Source organism: Pleuronectes platessa, chromosome 4 (genome assembly GCF_947347685.1).
Source record: "Pleuronectes platessa chromosome 4, fPlePla1.1, whole genome shotgun sequence".
NCBI classification, from domain to species: Eukaryota; Metazoa; Chordata; class Actinopteri; order Pleuronectiformes; family Pleuronectidae; genus Pleuronectes; species Pleuronectes platessa.
In genome coordinates, this window is record NC_070629.1 from 28,967,056 (window position 1) to 28,986,457 (window position 19,402).

At 46.3% G+C, this 19,402-nt stretch overlaps 2 protein-coding genes across 2 annotated transcripts in view; both read left to right on the top strand.

The window, feature by feature from the left end:
• Positions 1 to 8,748, top strand: part of cfap299 (cilia and flagella associated protein 299) — a 68,158-nt gene extending 59,410 nt beyond the window's left edge. Inside the window, exons 5-6 of the mRNA XM_053421151.1 lie at positions 5,921 to 6,050; positions 8,656 to 8,748. Coding sequence (XP_053277126.1) covers positions 5,921 to 6,050; positions 8,656 to 8,748 — 223 coding nt within the window. The remainder of the gene's footprint in view (positions 1 to 5,920; positions 6,051 to 8,655) is intronic.
• A 3,806-nt stretch (positions 8,749 to 12,554) lies between these two features.
• bmp3 (bone morphogenetic protein 3) lies at positions 12,555 to 19,402 on the top strand. Its single transcript, XM_053421019.1, is given in 4 exon segments — positions 12,555 to 13,263; positions 14,466 to 14,944; positions 14,946 to 15,392; positions 17,869 to 19,402. Coding segments are annotated over 4 exon segments (1,395 nt in total). The 5' UTR covers positions 12,555 to 12,986; the 3' UTR covers positions 18,061 to 19,402.

The window sequence follows — 19,402 nt, forward strand, 5'->3', positions numbered from 1 at the left end:
TCTTCATGCTGGTCGGTCTTTTCTGACTCTTTTACCAAACAGAGGTTGACCCATAATCTCTGTCGGCTGCAGCTCAATTAGCTTCCTGAGCTGCAACCGGAATATGGGATAACACCCAGTTGTGTTACTGCATTATGCAATCGCTCTGGCCCTTGTGTGTCTGTGTGTTCCTGTGTGTGTGTGTGTTGCCCTGATGGAGGAGTTGAGCGTCAACTAAAGCAACTAAACAAATGAAATGACATGGAATGCATACAGATCCTAATACACAGAATCGGTTCCATTTCCATTTTTGTCCAATTTATTATTTTTAATCTGATTTCCTTTTGAAGTAGCCCACGTCTTGTTTTTGTCAATCAACAAACTGACCAGTTACAAAGAGATAAGAAAAAGACATCAAGTTATTTCAGATGAACACAATACTAACGTGAAGGTGTGCGTGGTTAGTTGTGAGTCTGTTAAACGGAGTTGTGTTGACTGGACACATCTGTGATTTGTCGTTGAATGAGCAGGACACCCCCGCAAAGGATTTAACGGTAAATTCAGCCCGTTGCTCTCAACACTGAAGAAACCTTTTCTGTGATTTACTCTGGAAACTTTAACTTCAGGAACAGTCACTGGGCGTGAGGTCTTCAGCCGCGACACAGAGAAGCAGCTGAATGAATACACATGCTCGGTATTTGCTCTTTTATGATATATATCATCCAGGGCCGAGAGTCCAGCTCCTCTGAGCCCTGTAATGAGACTGTTGACATTACCCTGGAAAATGACCGCCTGGAGATAACAATAGAGCCGAGCACGGTCACTGTGGAAAGTGGAAAGTGGCCACGGTGAATGCATAGGGGGCGAGGAACCGGTACTGGGAGCACAGTGTCATTGTTTCCACCAGATCCAGGTTCTCACAGGTTTTACTGGTCCATGTGTCTGGGTGTGGTGCCATCCAGCTGCAGGAGCTTTCTCTGTGACCGAGTGACAGTTCACATGGGACTGTGGGGGGGGGGGGGTCCAATAAACACATCCGAGAAGCGTATGAACGACATTCTCTGCATCGTTTCGACAACAACAAAACAACCCCAAAAAAAAAAAAAACGGGTTTACACTTTCCGTCAGTCTGTTTCATGTTCAGTGTTAAAATATATCTCCCATCTGTCCCGGTCCTCCAGCAAGAGGCCGCGGTTCACCGTGGAATAAAAGTGGTTGACCAAAGAAATGTTAATTGCCGTGTGGCCGGTCGGTATAAATAGTCCCTGAAACGCTGTCGGATCTAATTCACAAAGAGAGGAAGTGTGCGTACGTCTGAGAGGAGCGAGGCGCAGACAATATAATTTTCCTCCGAGTTTTAAGGGAAGAAAACCTCAATTTGTATTTCATGATTGGCGCATTGCAGCAGTCTATTCTCAAACTGCCTCACTCAGCTCTGTCGGGGGAAACGCTGCCCGGCTCCTCGTCCGATCAAACCTTATAATTTAATGCATCGGTGTGTTTCTCCAGACCAGCTTGTGCCATTCGGAGGAATCCAGTGCGTGTGTTCCCTGGAGAGGAAGACTACTCACGTCACGTGTTCCCAAATTCTTTCTACTTTATACTAGTTTAGAAAAAACATGAACTTACTGTAACGAGTGAAGGATTAGGGACATGAAGGGGTGAGCGTTTGTTATCTACTCTCCGAGCTGGAGTTAGTAGAAGAAAAGAGAAATGAGGAATGTACGAGAGGAATCTGGAACCAGTTGTGGAGCCCGAAGGAACCAGTCGGGTTAGCTCATCTTCAGAGCTGATTATTCCCATGAGCAGTGTTTCCTGTGGCTGATGGTTCAGTGTTCTGTTGGTGAGGGTTGGGTTCTTATAAACTCACTGAGGTTCATACGTCCAAAATGTGTGTAACAGCGTATTTATGCAAAGCTTGTGTGTCATCTTTTCATCGTACATCCACAGCTCTCGTTCTTCAGGACCTGAGCTTCATTGAGTTTCACCTGCTGAGTGTGATCATCCTGAAACGGTGCATTTGAAACCCCAGGACGTCGTCAAGCCTCCACAGCTCAACCACCAACCTTATCTCTCACCTGCTGGATGCAGTGGTCGGGTTGTCGGGGGGGCTTTGGGTTATTTTTGGCCGGTGTGGCGTTTGTCTAACAAACTGTGGTGCAGATGAAACTACAGACACAAGTTAAAGCTAAAGTTCAAACCAGGTTCAGCTTATGTGGGGTGGAAGCTCAAAGCAAGTCTGGAGTTATTCAGGAGAAGGTTAGGTTTTGTCATTTGAGACAAAGTCGTTCCAGACAAGTCCAAGTCAGGTCAGTAGAGACATGTCCATGTTTAATGTCAATATAAAGTCATGGACATTAGACTTCAATAACTTCAACTTTAACTGAAAGTCTCAATCTAATCCCAAAGAGGAAGTTCCTTAAATAAAATAACCCGACAAGTCTTTTTAGGTCTAAATTCAAAGTGTTTTCCAAACTTTTGTGCTTGTGTTTGACGTAGTTCACACCACTTCACCTTGTTTTATATTAATCTCATTCATCACATTTTCATTTGGTAACTGTATCTTCAATGTCTCTGTTCAGCACTTGACTCAGTGTTTGTCATCTTGAAATATGGTCCATAAATAGGCAGAAATACTTCTCCCAGGAGTTGAACCCGGGTCTGCGTCAGCATATTCAGTCCTGGTGCAGGACTCCAGAGGCCGACATGGATCTAGATCCCTTCTCATTACTGTGAATAGCTGTCTTTGAGAATATGACAGGTGACCAATCCAGGAAAAACCAAGCAGCCTGCAGTCAAATCAGGAGCTCTTGTTATTGGCTGGAGCAGCTGGCGCTTTTCACAGCTAATCAAAAACTGACCATTCTGCAGAAAAATATCTATTTGCAGTTCTAACGTTTTCGTAGCCGGGTTCTCTGAGTTTTGGAAAAAGCCAAATGAGTAAGTTTTCATTTGTGTTTCACTATTTGTTTGCTTGTTTATTTGTAGGAGCCTTCGTTAATATGTTGCTGTTAAAAACATGAGCAAGTGGAAAAGCAGAAAACAACTTTCTAGATGATTCCTGAGTGCGACTCATTAGTTCATCGAGTGTCGGCTCCAGTAGAACCGAACAGCAAGTGGAACATCATCTGCAGAACGTTGGAACCGCTCCTTTGAGTTACGCTCTCATATATTTACAACCTGCTGCTGCAGCTTCAGTCCATTCAAACCCCCGGAACCCTTCCAAACTTTACACTGAGGTCCAACTTTGTTTCTTGGACCACAAACGGCTGCTGGGGAATAACCGGGGCCCTTGAAAGCAGCCTGCAGTGCCTCAGTGTGCGACGTGTGGAGTTGTGTTACTAGTGATGTGTGCAGATAATGATGAGAACCTCTGGGAATGGACAGCACCGTCTTGGCAGTGAAGCTTTTTAAAACACACAGGGTTATTTATAACTTATAACCTGCTCCAGCAACGGCCCAGTTGTGTTATTGATCATTTGTTGTTGGGCCTTCGAGGAAATAAATCTGGTTTTAGAACAATAAATTAACAAGTTGTCCAAACCAGAGAAGAATGTTTGACATGAACCTGATGAGTTCACACCAGACGGAGCAGTGAAGCTGAATCCGGCCTCGTTGGTGTAGATCTTGAATTCTTTAAACCCCGTTTTGAGAATCGTGTCTTTTGGTTTTTCCTCTTTTCAAGCCGGGCTCGTCTCAGCTGGATCCGACCTGAGCGTAGGAACAATGCACCATTCAACACCGTGAGATGTTTTCAATTCCCAAACAGCCTCATTGTGTTTCACATCAACACAAAGGGAAGATCTGCCAGTTTTATGGCTCGGGAATGTCAAACTGATACGGATCTTTTTTTTTTTTCCTCCACACGCAGCTTCCTCTCTGCATTTGATCAGCGACTTGGCAGCGATTTACAAAACCCGACCGTGAAAGTGAAACGTTGACGCATCACACCCTCAGATTGATGCACTTTAAATGCATTAATAATGTCTTGATTCTCTTTGACTCGGTCAGAACCTCGGACACTGTTTCTCGACTTCATCAAGAATAACAGAGAACCTAACAGGAGAGCAGGAATCCAACCTGATGCTGTAAATTAATCGGCCATTTATTTTGGAATTCAAGCCTCTCTTCGGTTTCAGTCGCTTATTAGCCACAGCTTTACTCTAATGCTCGGCTTGGTGAACTCCAACACACAGCGCCCTCAAGATCAAATTAGAAACAGACCTGTACCTTCTCCGTCTCTGGCTGAGGACACGTCGCTCTGCAGGTTGTGTTTCCTCTCTCTCCTCTGCAAAGCCAAGCTCTCCTGGAACCTGATGTTGAATATCGATGTGATAACGACGGCCACGTGACGCTCTGCAATCCGTGAAGTTTTCCTTCCTCCACGCAAACACGCAAAGTCACGACCTCAACGTGGAGCTTGTGTGTTGATGTAAAGCCTCGTGCTATGTGGGACTGGACAGAAAACCACATGTCCTGCAGCTCCAGTTATTTCCACGTTTTCTAAAATGTATTCTTTGTCCTTATTATTTGAGGAAGGGACATCATGTTCCTTGTAGCCTGTATCATTATATGTGCAGAACAAATGTATTTAACTCCTATTTGTTATCCTAGAAAAAGATTCATACATAACCTTATGAAGTCACTTTTCTGTTTACGACTGGGGATCTACATTTGTCCTTAAAAATCTGTGACAACTAGTTTGTGCCTTTAGGTGTCTGAGCTTAGACTTCGAGAGGAATTCAAACATCTGAGTTCAGAGTAGAGTTTCGGCTCCTTCGCATTAAAAAGAGACAGTTGTGGTTGTTAGAGCATTTAGTCGGGATGCCTCATGGGCGCCTTCCAGTGGAGCTTCACCAGCCGCCCTCAAACAGGAAGCAGAGGGGGGGTTACATATCCTATCTGACCTGGGAACTCCTCGGGATCCTCCAGGACAAGCTGGTAGACGTGGCTGGGGGGGGGGGGGGACGTATGGAATATCCTACAAGACCGGTCATTACCTTCGTGACCCAGGCTCCAGAAAGAGGAAACGATGGATGGATGGATCTTTGTGTTATATTGTGATTGTGCGACTGGCCAAGAGAAAACTAAACATTTCGACTTGCTGGGTTTTTAGAGCCCGTCAGGGACAAATGACTCGAAGTCAGGTTATTTAATTCCCTCTGCGTCCATTCTGCGGATTTATGACCATATTTATCCGGTGAGTCCTATAGAGCTCTGAAGACAGGATATAGATCCATGGACTCTAAACGAGCTGCGGTACCGATACACCCGCTTGACCAATGCCAAGTCGGTCTCAGACGTCAATCGTGAAATGACAAATTAAACCAAAGTTGACATAAAGTCTGTTAAATTCCTTTGGCTTGTATCCTGGCTCTCTATTTTAGTCTGTGTCCCGTCTGCCAACATGTAGGAGGTGAGGTTTATCCTGCGGCCAGCCACCGGGGTGCAATCTCCAGGCGTCTTTATTGGAGAGCTGTCACGTTGTCTGTCTTTATATAAATTCCATGTACGCACCACAGAGAGCTAGAGGAACAGACAGAAAGGTGCAATATACGTTTGGTTTGCTCGGTTCACATAGAACCTCGTGTGAAGCCGACCTATTTTCAACACGTTTTATTCGACAACAAAACAGTACGACCACACCGCAGCTCTCCCCCACCACGTCTGAATTCTATGGGTTTGATTGAAACACATGGGTTTTCAAATGTGTCCCTCTGAAGCAATGTCTGCGGGGGGGCCCATGACAGCGAAAATAAACCAAATGTCTGGGAAACGCAGCCAATGCATCACACATGTCTGAATCAATCTTTCCAAGTTTTTCCTCAAAAACAACTCTGGTCCCTGAAGGAGGCGTGTGACCCCTTCGCTCTTTGAAAGCTCCAACAATGGCTCCACCCGAGTCCTCTGTTATTTACCATCATCTGTCTTCTCTCTACAGCTTCTACAACTGGAAGACACAGGTGTCCGTGTCCAACTCCAGCCCCAACTTCGAGGTGCTGTATGAAGACCCCAACGGCCTCCTCTTCAAGAACAAGAGGGACAAAAAGATCCTGAGTGTGGACCCCTCGGTAGGTTTGCTGTTGTTGTTGCTCTTCTTGTTGTTTTTTGGCCCCTGGGGTGGGGGTGGGGGGGGGGGGGGGTGCGGCACACATGGTCCCTGCTTATGACTCAGCTCACCTGTTCCACAGCAGTAAAACTGTCCCAGGGAAACAGAAAGAGATAGAAAAAAACCTATTTTCAAATCCTCGAGGAATAACTTTGAACTTTATTTTGAACTCAGGTGACTAACGTGCCGTGTGACCACAACATCCTGTTTGTGTTACCACAACATCCTGTTTGTGTGACGAGGCCGGAGACCTTCGGTTGCTTTCCGTGCCCCGAGCTTCTCCTTCACAATCGACTGGAGAAACGCTGAAACACTTAAAATAGATATTTTTCTCTCTGCCAACTTCAATAATTACCGACTTTTTAGAGAGTCTTCATTGACCCCAGATATCAGAGAGAGAGAGAGAGAGAGAGAGATTTGCTTTCCACCTGCACAAAGAGGATCAAGGGGTCGCGACAGGTGCTTCCTCCGAGCTCTGCCTCTGACAGGGGCCCTGGAAGAGTGACGGCTGACAGACTGTTTTTTTATCCTCTCCAGTTTCCCTCTCCGCTGGGGGGGGGGGGAAGTAGTCGTTGGGGCCTGAACTATTTTGAAATTGCCGACGGAGCTGTGGGGACTGCGTTTTTGAGGCCAATCGCCAAAATGGCAGCACAGTGTTCAGGCTGCGGTCGAGCACCGCCCCGACCAGGCTGTCTATTAAAAAACACAAGAGGAGGCATCGGAAGCCAGACACAGCAAACCGCCCCAGGACCCAGAACCCAGAACCCGGCTCGGCTCAGCCCACGTTGGCTCGGCAGCGAGCGGCACGGAACCATCCGGGGTTTAACCCACCGTGAGCTGGATGGCTGCTCAGAGGAAGCTTCCTGAATCACAGCTCCCATCAACTCACTCTGGGTGGTTTTGTTTGTTTGGGTGACTTTGTCGTACCGTGACCGCTTCTCCTGTCCTCGCCAGGAAGAGTCGGTCGGGGGGGGGGGGGGGGGGGGTTGTCATATTTTATTTATGACAATGTCTTGATTTAATCTAAGCAGAAGCAGAAAGGTTTGAAGAAGAGAGAGAGAGAGAGGGCTACTTAGATCACGTCAGGTTTTAGTCTCCTCTTATCATTTAGTTTCCTCCTCACTGTGTCTCTGACGTCATTTTTCTTTATGGGTCTATTTTTACTGATGCTCGTTTGAACTCGTGGAGGAAGACGACCTCACTCATCAGGACTCCCCACAAGTGCGTTTGAGGTAAAAGTGTAAATTGAGTGTATAGTGGCAGCCGATGGGTCCACGCCCACTCCCAGCTCCTGACACACACTCGGGGCTGGAATAAACGCTGCCAGCTGGTCGGGGGGCTTCTCATCTCGGTGGAGGGGCAGCGTCAGTTTGGACATTCAAAGTTACACTGAACATCTTTTGCAAAATGAACGCTGTCAAATTGAGCTGCCTGTGGTTTCCTCTTTTAATATCCCGACTATAAATGGACGTGTCAGAAATCGGTGGTTCTCTCTATCTCCGCCTGCTTCAAGAGATCGGTTTATATTAAAATCAAATTGTTCTGCGTCACAGTTCTGACCACAGAATGTAAATATAGATGGACGACATGACGGCTCCTTGAAGTGAAGCCAGTGTCCTGATCGCCCCCTGGTGGCTGGCTTCTGTACAGGCCTCCTCCGTGTTCACAGATAGGTCAAAGTGCACGTGAAATGTGTTTTCTGTCATTTTAAATAGTTCTTATTAGTCCAGGCAAAGAAGCGTTTTACGACCGACTACTACTACTGCAAATTAGGACATATTCAATAAGTGTGGAGCTCATGTGCATATTCAAATTCATTTCAAAGAAACTTGTAATACAAAAAAGTTACTTTTCATGTATACTTTTACCATGTAGTGGTAAGTTTTATTGTGGTACGAGTAAAGGAAAAAATTAAGCCTATTTGGGGATTATTTTGGGCATATTCGATTAATGTATAGCTCATTTGCATATTAAAATTTATTTTCAAAGAAAGTTGTAATATAACATTTTTTACTTTTCATGGGTACTTTCATTGTGTAAAGTTTCATTTTAATAGGAGTAAAGCAAAAAAACAGCCCCATTGAGATGTATTGTTGCCTGGCCTTATTGGCACACATTGATGAGAATTAAACATATTTCCTCAACTAGGATTTCTTAGGACTTTTAGTATGTTGTTCTGGACACCTCATAGAAATGATCTATGCTGAAAAAATTTATTTTACAATTAATTCGATTTTTGGCTCCAAAATGAGTTACTTGGCCTGGACTATATCCCGATAATGTTTGTACAAGTGTCGCAGCGAATGAAAGCCCTTATCTAAGTCTGCTTAATGCTGCTTTAACAAACCTCACACGTGTGTTCAGACTGAAAATGAAGCTAATTTGACAGGAAATGCAAAAATCCGAGCTTGAGCTAAATGAGAGAAAGGACTTTTACTTCCTGCTCAGCTGAGACAGGATCAGTCCTGAAGTCAGAACTGTGATTAAACTGCAGGACAAACACGTCCAAACAGCAGATTTACAACTGACACTAACTGCTCTGCCTCTCTGTGTGTGCCGGGTTCCAGTCCGGACCTGGTGAGGACTCCATCAGGACATTCCTCCAGACGGACCTCCACGTCCATGTCGTCATCTACGACCACAACATCAGAACGGTCTGAGCTTCAGAGCCGCTGCCGACACGTCCCTACATATGGCTCGTATCGCAGCGCGCGCTGGAAGCCTCTAATTTGACCGAGTCGCTGTAGTTGCACCGTCATTTACAAACTGTTCCTCTCATATCATGCGCGCCATCTGGGTGGAGGTGCTGCAGTAAAAAGGGACTTGAAACGGAGGATTCCCAGAGGAAGGAGTGGGCGGACTGGTGCGACAGCTTCAATGTTTCCTGGCAAACAACTTGAGATGTTGAGTTTATATTCAGATTTTAAGACAATTCGGCTCCAAAATAAACCAATCAGATCAATTTCTCTGTATTTCACGCAGATGATATCAGTGCAGACCCGGTTTGGCTCAGTTTGTTCAGGCGCTCCCTGAGCAGGAGTCTGAGTCGGGGACCAGGAACCTGCTCAGGGACCCGGGCTCCTTCCCTGGTTTGGCCTGCCGTGTTTTGGGCTGTTTGTCTAAACAAATTAAAGGCGTAAGAGCTTTGAAAGATGATGGGGGGGGGGGGGGGGGGGGGGGGGGTTGCTTTTATGTCCTCCCCCAGGCTGCGGTAGCTCCAATTGGACTGGGAGAATGGGTTAATGGGCTTAAAGCATTCCGCATGTTCCCAGATGCAGGGCACACGTTACAGGACATCAAAGTGCTCCATCATTTACATATTAGTCGTTCACTCTGACAGTTTTCAGAGGAAGACCACGGCTCCTTTACAAATGATTGAGGAAGAGTTTGAGCCGCTGATTCACTTTTGACTCTGTATTTGATTTTTTCTGAAACATCTGTTCCACCACGAATAAAATGATCTGCCTGACAAATTACAGGACTCTTGTTATCTGTTCATAAACTTATAAATAAACTTTTCCACTAAGTCACAAAGAGACATCCTGCTCGTGTCCCTGAGGTGTGGGGACATTTATGTAAAGGTCAAATACAGTTCACACTTTTATGGGGAAGAAGTGGAAATATTATTTTACTCCTGCACTCAGGTTCCACTCAGGCCACAACATGCATCAGCTTTTTAATCAGTGAGACACGGTTAAATGAAAAGTGTTTGATTTCTCGACATATCAAACTAAATCACCTATGACTGAAAAATAAGAATCTTACAAAATGAAAGTTTTATTTGGGGAAATATGCTCGTTTCCCATCCGAGCCTAAGAGAAAATAACCAAGTCTGACCTGAACGGGATGTAGTCTGGTTTTGGGTCATATCCCAATTCATGTGTTACCCTGATACACTTGGTTATTGCATCTTTTCCCTGATTACAGACGTGTGCAGTTTGAAAAATCGTCATCTTAGCTTCGCATAAATCCTGGAAACAAGCTTGATAAATCACAAATTAAATCTTTTTCATTTAATTCATCAACTTGTGGTTTTACAGGTTGTTAAGTCAGATTTCTTATTTACCAAAAAAAACCCTATTCTTGGCTGTTTAACTCTTATTCCACTGAACTAACTGTCTTCTGTTTGAATCTTAATATTAACAAAAAGCACAAAGAGTGGTGTTGATATTTCTTTCTCACCGAACCCTGAATAAAACAGCAAACTGATGAGCTTCTCCTTTTAAACTGTAGTCTCAGGAAGAAGCTTGTGCTCCAAATGACCCTGGAAACTTAAACCTCTAACAGGAGCTCTTCCTTCAAACTGAAATAGAGGCAGCCAATATTAATTCACCCTCTTCCTCCTCGTGCCTCCTTCAGCTGAACTCTAATCCTGAGAGTTCCAGGGTTTGAACAAATGAGTTGATTTGTCTCTGAGCCGCACAGACACCAGAGCCTCAGCATCTGTTTGTGTGTTCTCACTGCATCGGACCCGTGAACCTCATTGGAACAATGTGTGCAGTGAGACGGGGGATCCGGGTTCTGGGTCTGAGGGACTTTGGTCTTTTCTTAGTTGGTGGGTTTCTGCTTTTTGTTTTTTTTTGTTTTGTAAAGAAGATATGAGCTCTGTGATGATGAAGAAGCTTTTTGAAGTAAACAAAATAAACATGACTGAGGGGGTGAAAAGTTGAGGACTTGATGTTGTATGTCTGGAAATGTATATGTTTTAAATGTATGTTGTGGCTCTTTGTGATCAAATGGACTCCGAAAAGAACAAACTGGTTCGTCTTCACCATTGTTTCAACAAAACCAACTGGACCAACTGGGATTTGAGGCACATTCAAATCTGAGGGAAGGATTATGTTGGGAATCTCATTTCCTCAAGGCGAGGACCAACGATTATCTCACTATCTACCCTGCTTTGTTTTGTTTTTGTGTGTGTGTCTGAAATAAGGACACAAACTGGCCGGGTGGCAATTTATCACCTCCACCTCGTCCACGCCTGTTTTAAATTGAGAGGCCTCGGTTCTTGACGGCGATGGAAACGACCGACCGCTCAGAATGAAGTTCACAGGCCGCTCTGTTTATGTGCCTCACCTCTGGAAGAGCAAACCTCAGCCGGACAGATCATGTGTCTGTAAACTGTCGTGATTTCACAATAAAAGCCCTCTTCATTTCTTTTACTGCGCTCTTAAGCTGTCAGTGTTTAAACCGGAGCGTGGCTTTTATTAGTTTGAGGCCGGACTTGCTGCTAATATACACAACATGAGGTAGAGCGGTGGATTCAGACTCGACCGGGCCCTCCACTGAGGAAGTTGTTCTTATTCAGGTTTTAACACCGTCCAACTTTCGTGCTTTAGATGGACGTAAGAATAAATTCAACAAATTCACCATTTCTCTGTATAAATACGAATCTTCTAAAGATCTAGTTCACCCGCAGATTTGGCATTTCAACAATCTGTAGGTGATGTGTAGAATCTGATTATTGATATGACAGTCTCATATCGTAGTGTTCAGTACAATGAGTGACGCTCTCTCACATCAAAATGTCAAGGCCTCAAACTCATACACATATTTGATAAGATCAACTTTCAGCAAATAAACTTTCTTTAATTCATGAAAAACTTTAAAAAACCCAAGTTTTTCTCATATTTCTGGTTTAAGGGCAACAGGTGGAAAGAAGAGTTCACTGATTGATTGATTGATTGATTATTCAGCAGATTGTTATGCCCCCCCCCCCCCCCCCCCTCCCAGTTGCAGGGGTTAAATCCGGTCACGTGCTGACTGCCTCGACGGACGTGGTTCGCTAATATTATTGCCATCAGATGTCCAAGGGCGATGGAAACGTCCTAATCATTTCCTCCCGAGCGCCCCTGAAAGAGAAGCCCGGTGGCGGGGGGTGGAGGTCGGCCGGGTGGGGTGCTTAAACCCCGCCTGTATGGGCTGTTTTCAGGGTGGGGGGGCTTCTGGTGACGGCGGGGAGACAGTGCAGCATCCGGATCGGCCCGCGATGCTACAGGATGCGTGTGCTTAACTCCATTGAACAGAACTAAATAGAGGAGAGAGCCTTTAATGCGCACAATAAGCCGCCTCATTCAGCCGCGCGGCCCAGACGCACAGCGCGGCGGAGGAGAACCTACGCGCTGGGGGGGGGGGGGTTGGAGCCCAGCGGCTGGAACCAACTCAGTGACAAGGCGGAATGTCCTTTAATAATGAAATGTCAGAATCAGGTCGCGAGTTAAGTGGAAAACAGCCTCGTCCAGGTCCTGATAAGATGATCTGTCCTCGGGCTGCATGTGCGTAAAAGTATCTTGAACAGGAAACTCTTCTCTCTCTCTCTCTCCCTCCCTCTCTCTCCCTCTGAGTGTGCGTGTGTGTGTGTGTGTGCGTGTGACAGAGAGGGGTGGAGGGGGGGGGGGGGTGGAGAGGAATACCCAGCTGGTCCCACAAGCCCTATAATACCAAGCACAACATGCTTTACCTTCAATGAAAGCTGAGACGGGGGCACGGTTGACTGCTGGTCCCGAACTCCGCACAGAGCTCGTCTACAAAACCAGGAGCGTCGCTGTTCCTGCAGCTCACTTCTCTCACTTCTCTCACTTCTCCCACTTCTCTCACTTCTCTCACTTCTCTCACTTCTCCCACATCTGCGCTGCGGGACGTTTATCCTCCACTGCGCGCTCACATCTGTAGCTCTATCGAACGCAGCTTGGATACCGCGGCCTCTCTCCCCTGCGCAGCTCCATCCCCTCCTCGCTGGGCCCCGGGTTCAGAGGTGATGGTACCACGCTCTCACGGGGGACCGGTCCTCAGGTGATGGTCTTTCTGGAGATAGGGACCACTTCTGGAAACGCTCTCGCTCTTCCCACAACTGTTCGTTTCCCCCCACACCCGTCGTTTACATCGCTTTGGCTCGAGCATGGCTCTGTACTCTCGGTTTGTGGTCGTGCTGCTCTACGGATGGAGTTATCTGTGCGTTGGATACTGCGCGATGCTGAAGACTGACACTGTCCCCGAGAGGCGAAAGGTGGATTTTACGCATTCGGAGGATAACAAGCATCAGGCTCAGGAGGAGCAGGAGCTGCTTTTACAGGATACTATGACGGAACACATGCAGATGCTTTACGCGAAGTACAACCGGGCTGGATTTCCCTTCAAGGACGGAAACACGGTCCGCAGCTTCAAAGCGCACTGGGGTACGTATCCAAACTTTTACGCATGATTACAACATGGGATTCTGCCAGTCTGTAAATCTGGAATGCAATAATTTCTTAATGAATTAGTATTGGAAGAATAAGTGGATCTGCTAACGTCTCCTTCTGCCTTGGTCAGGGTGAACTTTACGCATATTTCAAGTGCCTGGAGTTTTGTTTTTTCGTGGAGCGTGTGCGTAATTTAGCCAAATTTGAAAAAAGATCGATGCACTTGATTAAGAACATGTTAAAAATCCTGATTTAGGTTTAAAATGTAATAAAAACTCAAAGTGGTGCCATGTAGGGGCCATTACGCGCAGCTGAAACTGAAATCCACCTGTTGATCCACTCATGGAAATGTGATCAACCTGTTCAGCCTCCTCCCAGCGACACACACACACAGATTCCTCATCACAACTCTGCGTGTAACACAACATCGTTTGAGGACACAATTCTTTTCACGCCTTTGAGATTTCACCGTCACGTCGTCTGGACGGATTTGTCCCCGGAGACACATCTGGCCGCTGCTCGGTCTCACCGGGTCCGAGCTGCTGCGTCCGAGGCGCGTTATCACGAGGTTTCTACAGAACTGATAGAAAAACTGTGAATTACCGAGAAGCTGCTCGGTGTCGTTATCACTGTGTTCAAAACGACCGGATTCCACTGGTAGGGTCCGAGATTACTGGATTATACCGCCTCCTATCGACCGGTGGAGGTATATCACTGCACAAAGAGTCAGTTCACCCAAATTACAAACATTCATCCCTCGGGAAATAAACTCCAAAATAGTTTTGGTTTTATTTGGTCAGGTTTAGAGATTTCTTTATATTACAATGAATATGAATTTTTTATTTCTTAAACAATTTTTCTTTCTATATTTAAATATCGTCCCATTTACTTTGGCATTTCCACATTTTTACTAAAATTATGATCTTCAGAAGTCTCTTAATAAATATGCTCTAAAACATTAAGCTGATAAATGTGTGGACTGCCTCTAAACCAAATTTTGTATTTCTTAATTTCACAAATAAAACCAAAAACACTTTCCTCTTTCATGGCAAAAATCTTAGACTCACATATTTAATAAGTAAATATCAAACATGTTTGTATATCAATGGTTCAGTCTGGAATCGTTTTCAAATGCACATATTATGATGGAAACAGGAGAAGTGATGGTTTGTCTGTTGTCTTCACTCGACGCACAGGGACCATAAACAACAAGCAGCTGCAGATCTTCAACCTCACGTCCCTCACGAGGAGCGAGGACGTCCTGTCGGCCACGCTTCACTATTACATCGGAGACCTTCAGAACGGGACCCGCGGCTGCTCCAGGACCAAGAGCTGCGGGCGCCACGGGCCCCGGAGACACAGCCACGTCCACATGGTCGTCTGGAGCTTCGCCTCCGTGGACAACCACATGAGGACGCTGGGACAGTTTCGGATCAACGTGTCCACCCTCTACCGGGACTTCATATCCTGGCAGTGGAAGGACATCACTCGTGTGGTGAACCAGGCCAAGCACCACGACCAGCTGCTCATCGGCATCGACGTGGCCTCGCAGGGGCCCCGGCCCTGGAAGCAGCTCCTGTCCGACCGCTCGCCCTACATCCTGGTCTACGCCAACGACTCGGCCATTTCAGAGCCCGAGAGCGTGGTCGCCACCCTGCAGAGACACCACTCAGTGGGGGGGGGAGGGCGCCGTCTCACCAGGGCCCCACAAGCTGGGCCTACCTGAGCGAAACCACACCGAACAAGCCGAGCAGCTCCGGCACAAGCGCTCGGTGAACGTTCTGCTGCCGCTGCAGAACAACGAGCTGCCCGGCCCCGAGTACCCGTACCAGACGACCGGCTGGGACCAGACCAGTCCCTACGAGCCCTTCGAGGACAAGCAGGCCCGCCGGCCACGCAAGAAGACACGCAAGAACCAGCGGAACCACAAGATGCCCCTGCTGCAGTTCGACGAGCAGACCATCAAGAAGGCTCGGAAGAAGCAGTGGATCGAGCCCAGGAACTGCGCCCGCCGCTACCTGAAGGTGGACTTCGCCGACATCGGGTGGAGCGAATGGATAATATCCCCGAAGTCGTTTGACGCCTACTACTGCTCCGGGTCCTGCCAGTTCCCCATGCCCAAGGTGAGACTCACAACTGTAGAGACGATCGATGACACTAGAGGTTTGGAGACAAATCTTAGATACACAAAATAATGATTATTTCATCTGATCTCAGTCCAGTTTAGGTTTTTCTTGTAATTTCTGGATTACTTTACTCCGTCCGGCCTCTGAATCACTTTTTGGTTGGTCTTTGGTTTCGTCTCTTCAAACCCAAAAGATGATAAATTGTAGATCAAGAGCTTTTCGACTGAAACTCCAGATTGTGATGTGAAACAGACCCGTGCACGCTGAGCCCTCGGTGCCTCTATCACTCCCTTGTTTACTGTTTGCTCTTACTGTTCTGTATTATGTTGATTTGGAAAACGTTTACATCAGAAGTCCCGGGACGCCTGCTTCAGATTAGAGATGATAATGTCAAAGAAACTGACAGAAACATCTGCTCCCAGCTCGACCACCGGGTGGACCACTGGAGCTGCACGTTCTTCTTCTTCTGCGGCGCATCTGAGGAATTAGGATCTTTGGAGATATGCACCCGAGTTATATTTAATAAAAAAACTATTTTAGTCCAAGACGCACCGAGTTTAACCTGCACTTAAACTGGTTCAAACCCCAGGTGATGTAATCTGAGTGGGTTTGTACCAGAACGTGAAATACAGTCGTGTCCAGATATACAACTTCCTGAGGAGCAGGTGGCCGACCTCATCATCAAAAATCTATAAAAGTTTATCACCGCACTCGAGGGGGGGGGGGGGGGGGGGGGGCAGCAGGGACCTTGAAGGAGAAACCTCGAGCAGCTTTTATTAAAACGTTCTCCTCCGATTGGACGAGGCAGCTCCAGACTCTCACGCACTTTACAGAACTCGTGTAGAGAAGTGAGAGAACCAGAGGAACCGGGCCGATGAGGAACCTCAGCTCCTCTCGCGGCCCCCCCCCCGCTGACAAGATAACATCACAGGTATTTTAAACATGGCCGGAATGCTTGGGTTTCCATCCACTTAATTCATTACCTCGGAGTCACCGGCCCTTTGTAGTCGGATGTAATTAGTCCCAGAAGTGGAGCCCGGGGCCCGAGGCGAGTCCCCCCCCCCCCCCCGCCCTCCTGAAGGGCTTGCTGCTCAGTCGGTCCGAGCTGAGATCCTGTGAAGTTACTGCTCCTTTGTGAGCTCCGAGCCTCAGATGCTGTTAGGAGCCGCTCTGCCGACAGGTTGTTGGGTCGAGTGGGAACTCGAGCAGCAGATCCGCCTGCAGCCGCTCGTGAGACTCACCGGAGGATGTTCAGTCAACTTGTGTGTGTTACCGGATCTGAACACAAATGAAGTGTGAGAGCCGGATGGAAAAGTCAACCATCGTTTTATCGGTTGTAATAAAAACGTCACTGCAGCAGAGTCACACGAGGTCAGAGACTCCGACCAGAAGCACCTCCCTCATCTGAACTAAATGTGTGTGTGCACAACAACAAAGTCCTTCAAACCAGATCCAGGATCTATAAACCACGACAGATGATAATTACACTGCTCAGGTTCTTTCTCTCTTCCACATCACACTGCTCTGGGATCGGGGCGATGAACTCGAGTGTTAGCGAGACGAGCGACGGACAGAACTCTGGAAACAAACCAATCAACATTCACTTTAATGAACAATAACTACACACTGGAGCAAAAGGATCAGGAATTAGAGTGAAGTACTGATCAGTATCACAGGGAAACAAGTGATTGGCTCCATCAGGGGGATTTTACAGAACAACATTATATTGTCATAGCTGCTTGTTTGTCTGTTTCTATTGAGCAGGATAATGCAAAAATTACAGAGTAGATTTAGTTGGGAATTGGAAGGAGCTGATTTGATTAAGGGGCGGAACCGAGATTGTCTTTCTCTTTCTGTAGTTTTACACCTACCAGGAATTTGCTCTGGTAATTGGTTCATACAATGAAAATAGAAAATAAAAACATAATAGATACAACACACATAAGAAAAGCAATAATAATAAAAAAAAAAATGTATATATTTACTCACTATTTACTTCTTATTTACTCACTTTTTCTAATATTTATACAAAGTAACATTTATTTTGACATAAACATATCTAAATAAAAAGATATAAAAGATATAAAGATATAAAAAGTGAAGTAAAAAGTGAAATGCAAGTTGCAAGACAGTGAACAGTGTCAAATTGCAATATGCAATGTAATGCAGTATAATATAATATAATATAATGTGTTAATTTAACACATCCTTGAGGTGTGGGGGCGGAATCATTTTTTTTTTCTAAACGTCCATAAAAATCTTGCAATATTAAAGAAAAATAAATAACTAGATCTGCCCCCTGAACCCGGTTCCTTTCCTGACTCACATCCCATCCTGTAGTTTTTTCATAATCCTGCCAACTAACAAATACAGATAGAAACTTAACCTCTGTGATCAAAGTGGCTGATCCAGATGTGGTCAATCCGCCCACGTGTCCTTGATTATTGATGTTTGATCCCGGTTGTGTCTTCAGGCTCTGAAGCCGTCGAACCACGCCACCATCCAGAGCATCGTGCGGGCGGTGGGCGTGGTGCCGGGGATCCCCGAGCCGTGCTGCGTCCCGGAGAAGATGTCCTCCCTCAGCATCCTGTTCTTCGACGAGGACAAGAACGTGGTGCTGAAGGTCTACCCCAACATGACCGTGGACTCCTGCGCCTGTAGATAGTTTATTTGTGTTTTTCATTCTCTCGTTCCTTTCGAAGCTTGTTCACGTCAAACTCATGTCACACAGAAAAAGAAACAAACATCAACACATGCAGCGGACCTCTCTCCTCCCGTCTCCTCGGTCCCTCTCCCCCGCCAGCGCCCACTGAACACGACTTCCCTGTTGCACTGGAGGAGAGCACGGCCTGTTGGCTCCAGGCGAAGAGGAGACGGCTGCGTCCACAGGGAAGGGACGGACGGCGAGACTTCATCCTCGAGGAAGACAAACTGGAACGGGGACAAGTCAAGTCTCCACGCTCCCACCTCACCACTGGTCATCCTGTCGTCTCTATCGAGAACCACAGACTCACTCTCAAGACGTGAAAACACAGACCGAGGCACAGACCGACAGAGGACGACTGACCTGAGACCCGTGGAGGACGGAGGGAGGCTCACCCTCGTCTTCCTCTTCTTCACAGCTCGACTTTGTCCCCTCTGCTCGCACTTGCATGGTTTCTGTGTCTGTATTTATGTCTGTACTATCACTGTGTTATTCACTATATGAGACGTTATCGTGTACTTATTGGCTTGGCTGCTATAGACAGATATATTAGATTCCAAAGCCAGAGTTGTGATGTGGCCGGGAGGAGGCCTCACGCGGGTTCAGATCACGGCTCCCTCATCTTCAGAGTTTCTTCTACTGGAAGGACCAAGCTACATTTCACATGTGGTTCTTCAGCAACACTTCCTTTTAGAGGAGACTCATAATTCCATTGCTTTGCCGAGAAAAATTTTCAAGCTTTACTGGAGTTAGTTTTGAAAGATAAAAGGGATGAAACATATCAGAAGGAGAAACTAGTAGATTGAATAAGTGTAGCAGCACCTCGATGACACGTGGGTGGAGTCACGAGACTTGGGGAACGTCGAGGATTCAACCAACAACCCGGACTTCTTTTATTCTTCTTTTAAGATAATGTTTCAAACTACGTGTCGTCTTTACAGCCTCGAATGGCGTCTAACAAGAAAAGCTAATGTAAACTCCCAGAATGCATCTGGAAATGTGTTTATGTCTAGTCTGGTCTCAAGAAACCTCAGCATCACAGCAACATTCAGCGCTGATCTGGAATCAGTTTGGTTTTAACTATTTACATTTAAAAGTGCCTGGATTTTTTTTTTTAAGTTTAAAAAGTTTCCACCACATTTTCCCAAAATGTCTCATTTGTTATGAGCAAGAAAACAAATGTAACAAACATGACGTGTGATGTGATGAATGATCAGTGAGAGCTGGGTCACATGAGCCTTTACTGTTATTGTACAATGTGGATTTTACATACATTTTACAGGGGGGCGGGAAGGGGGGGGGG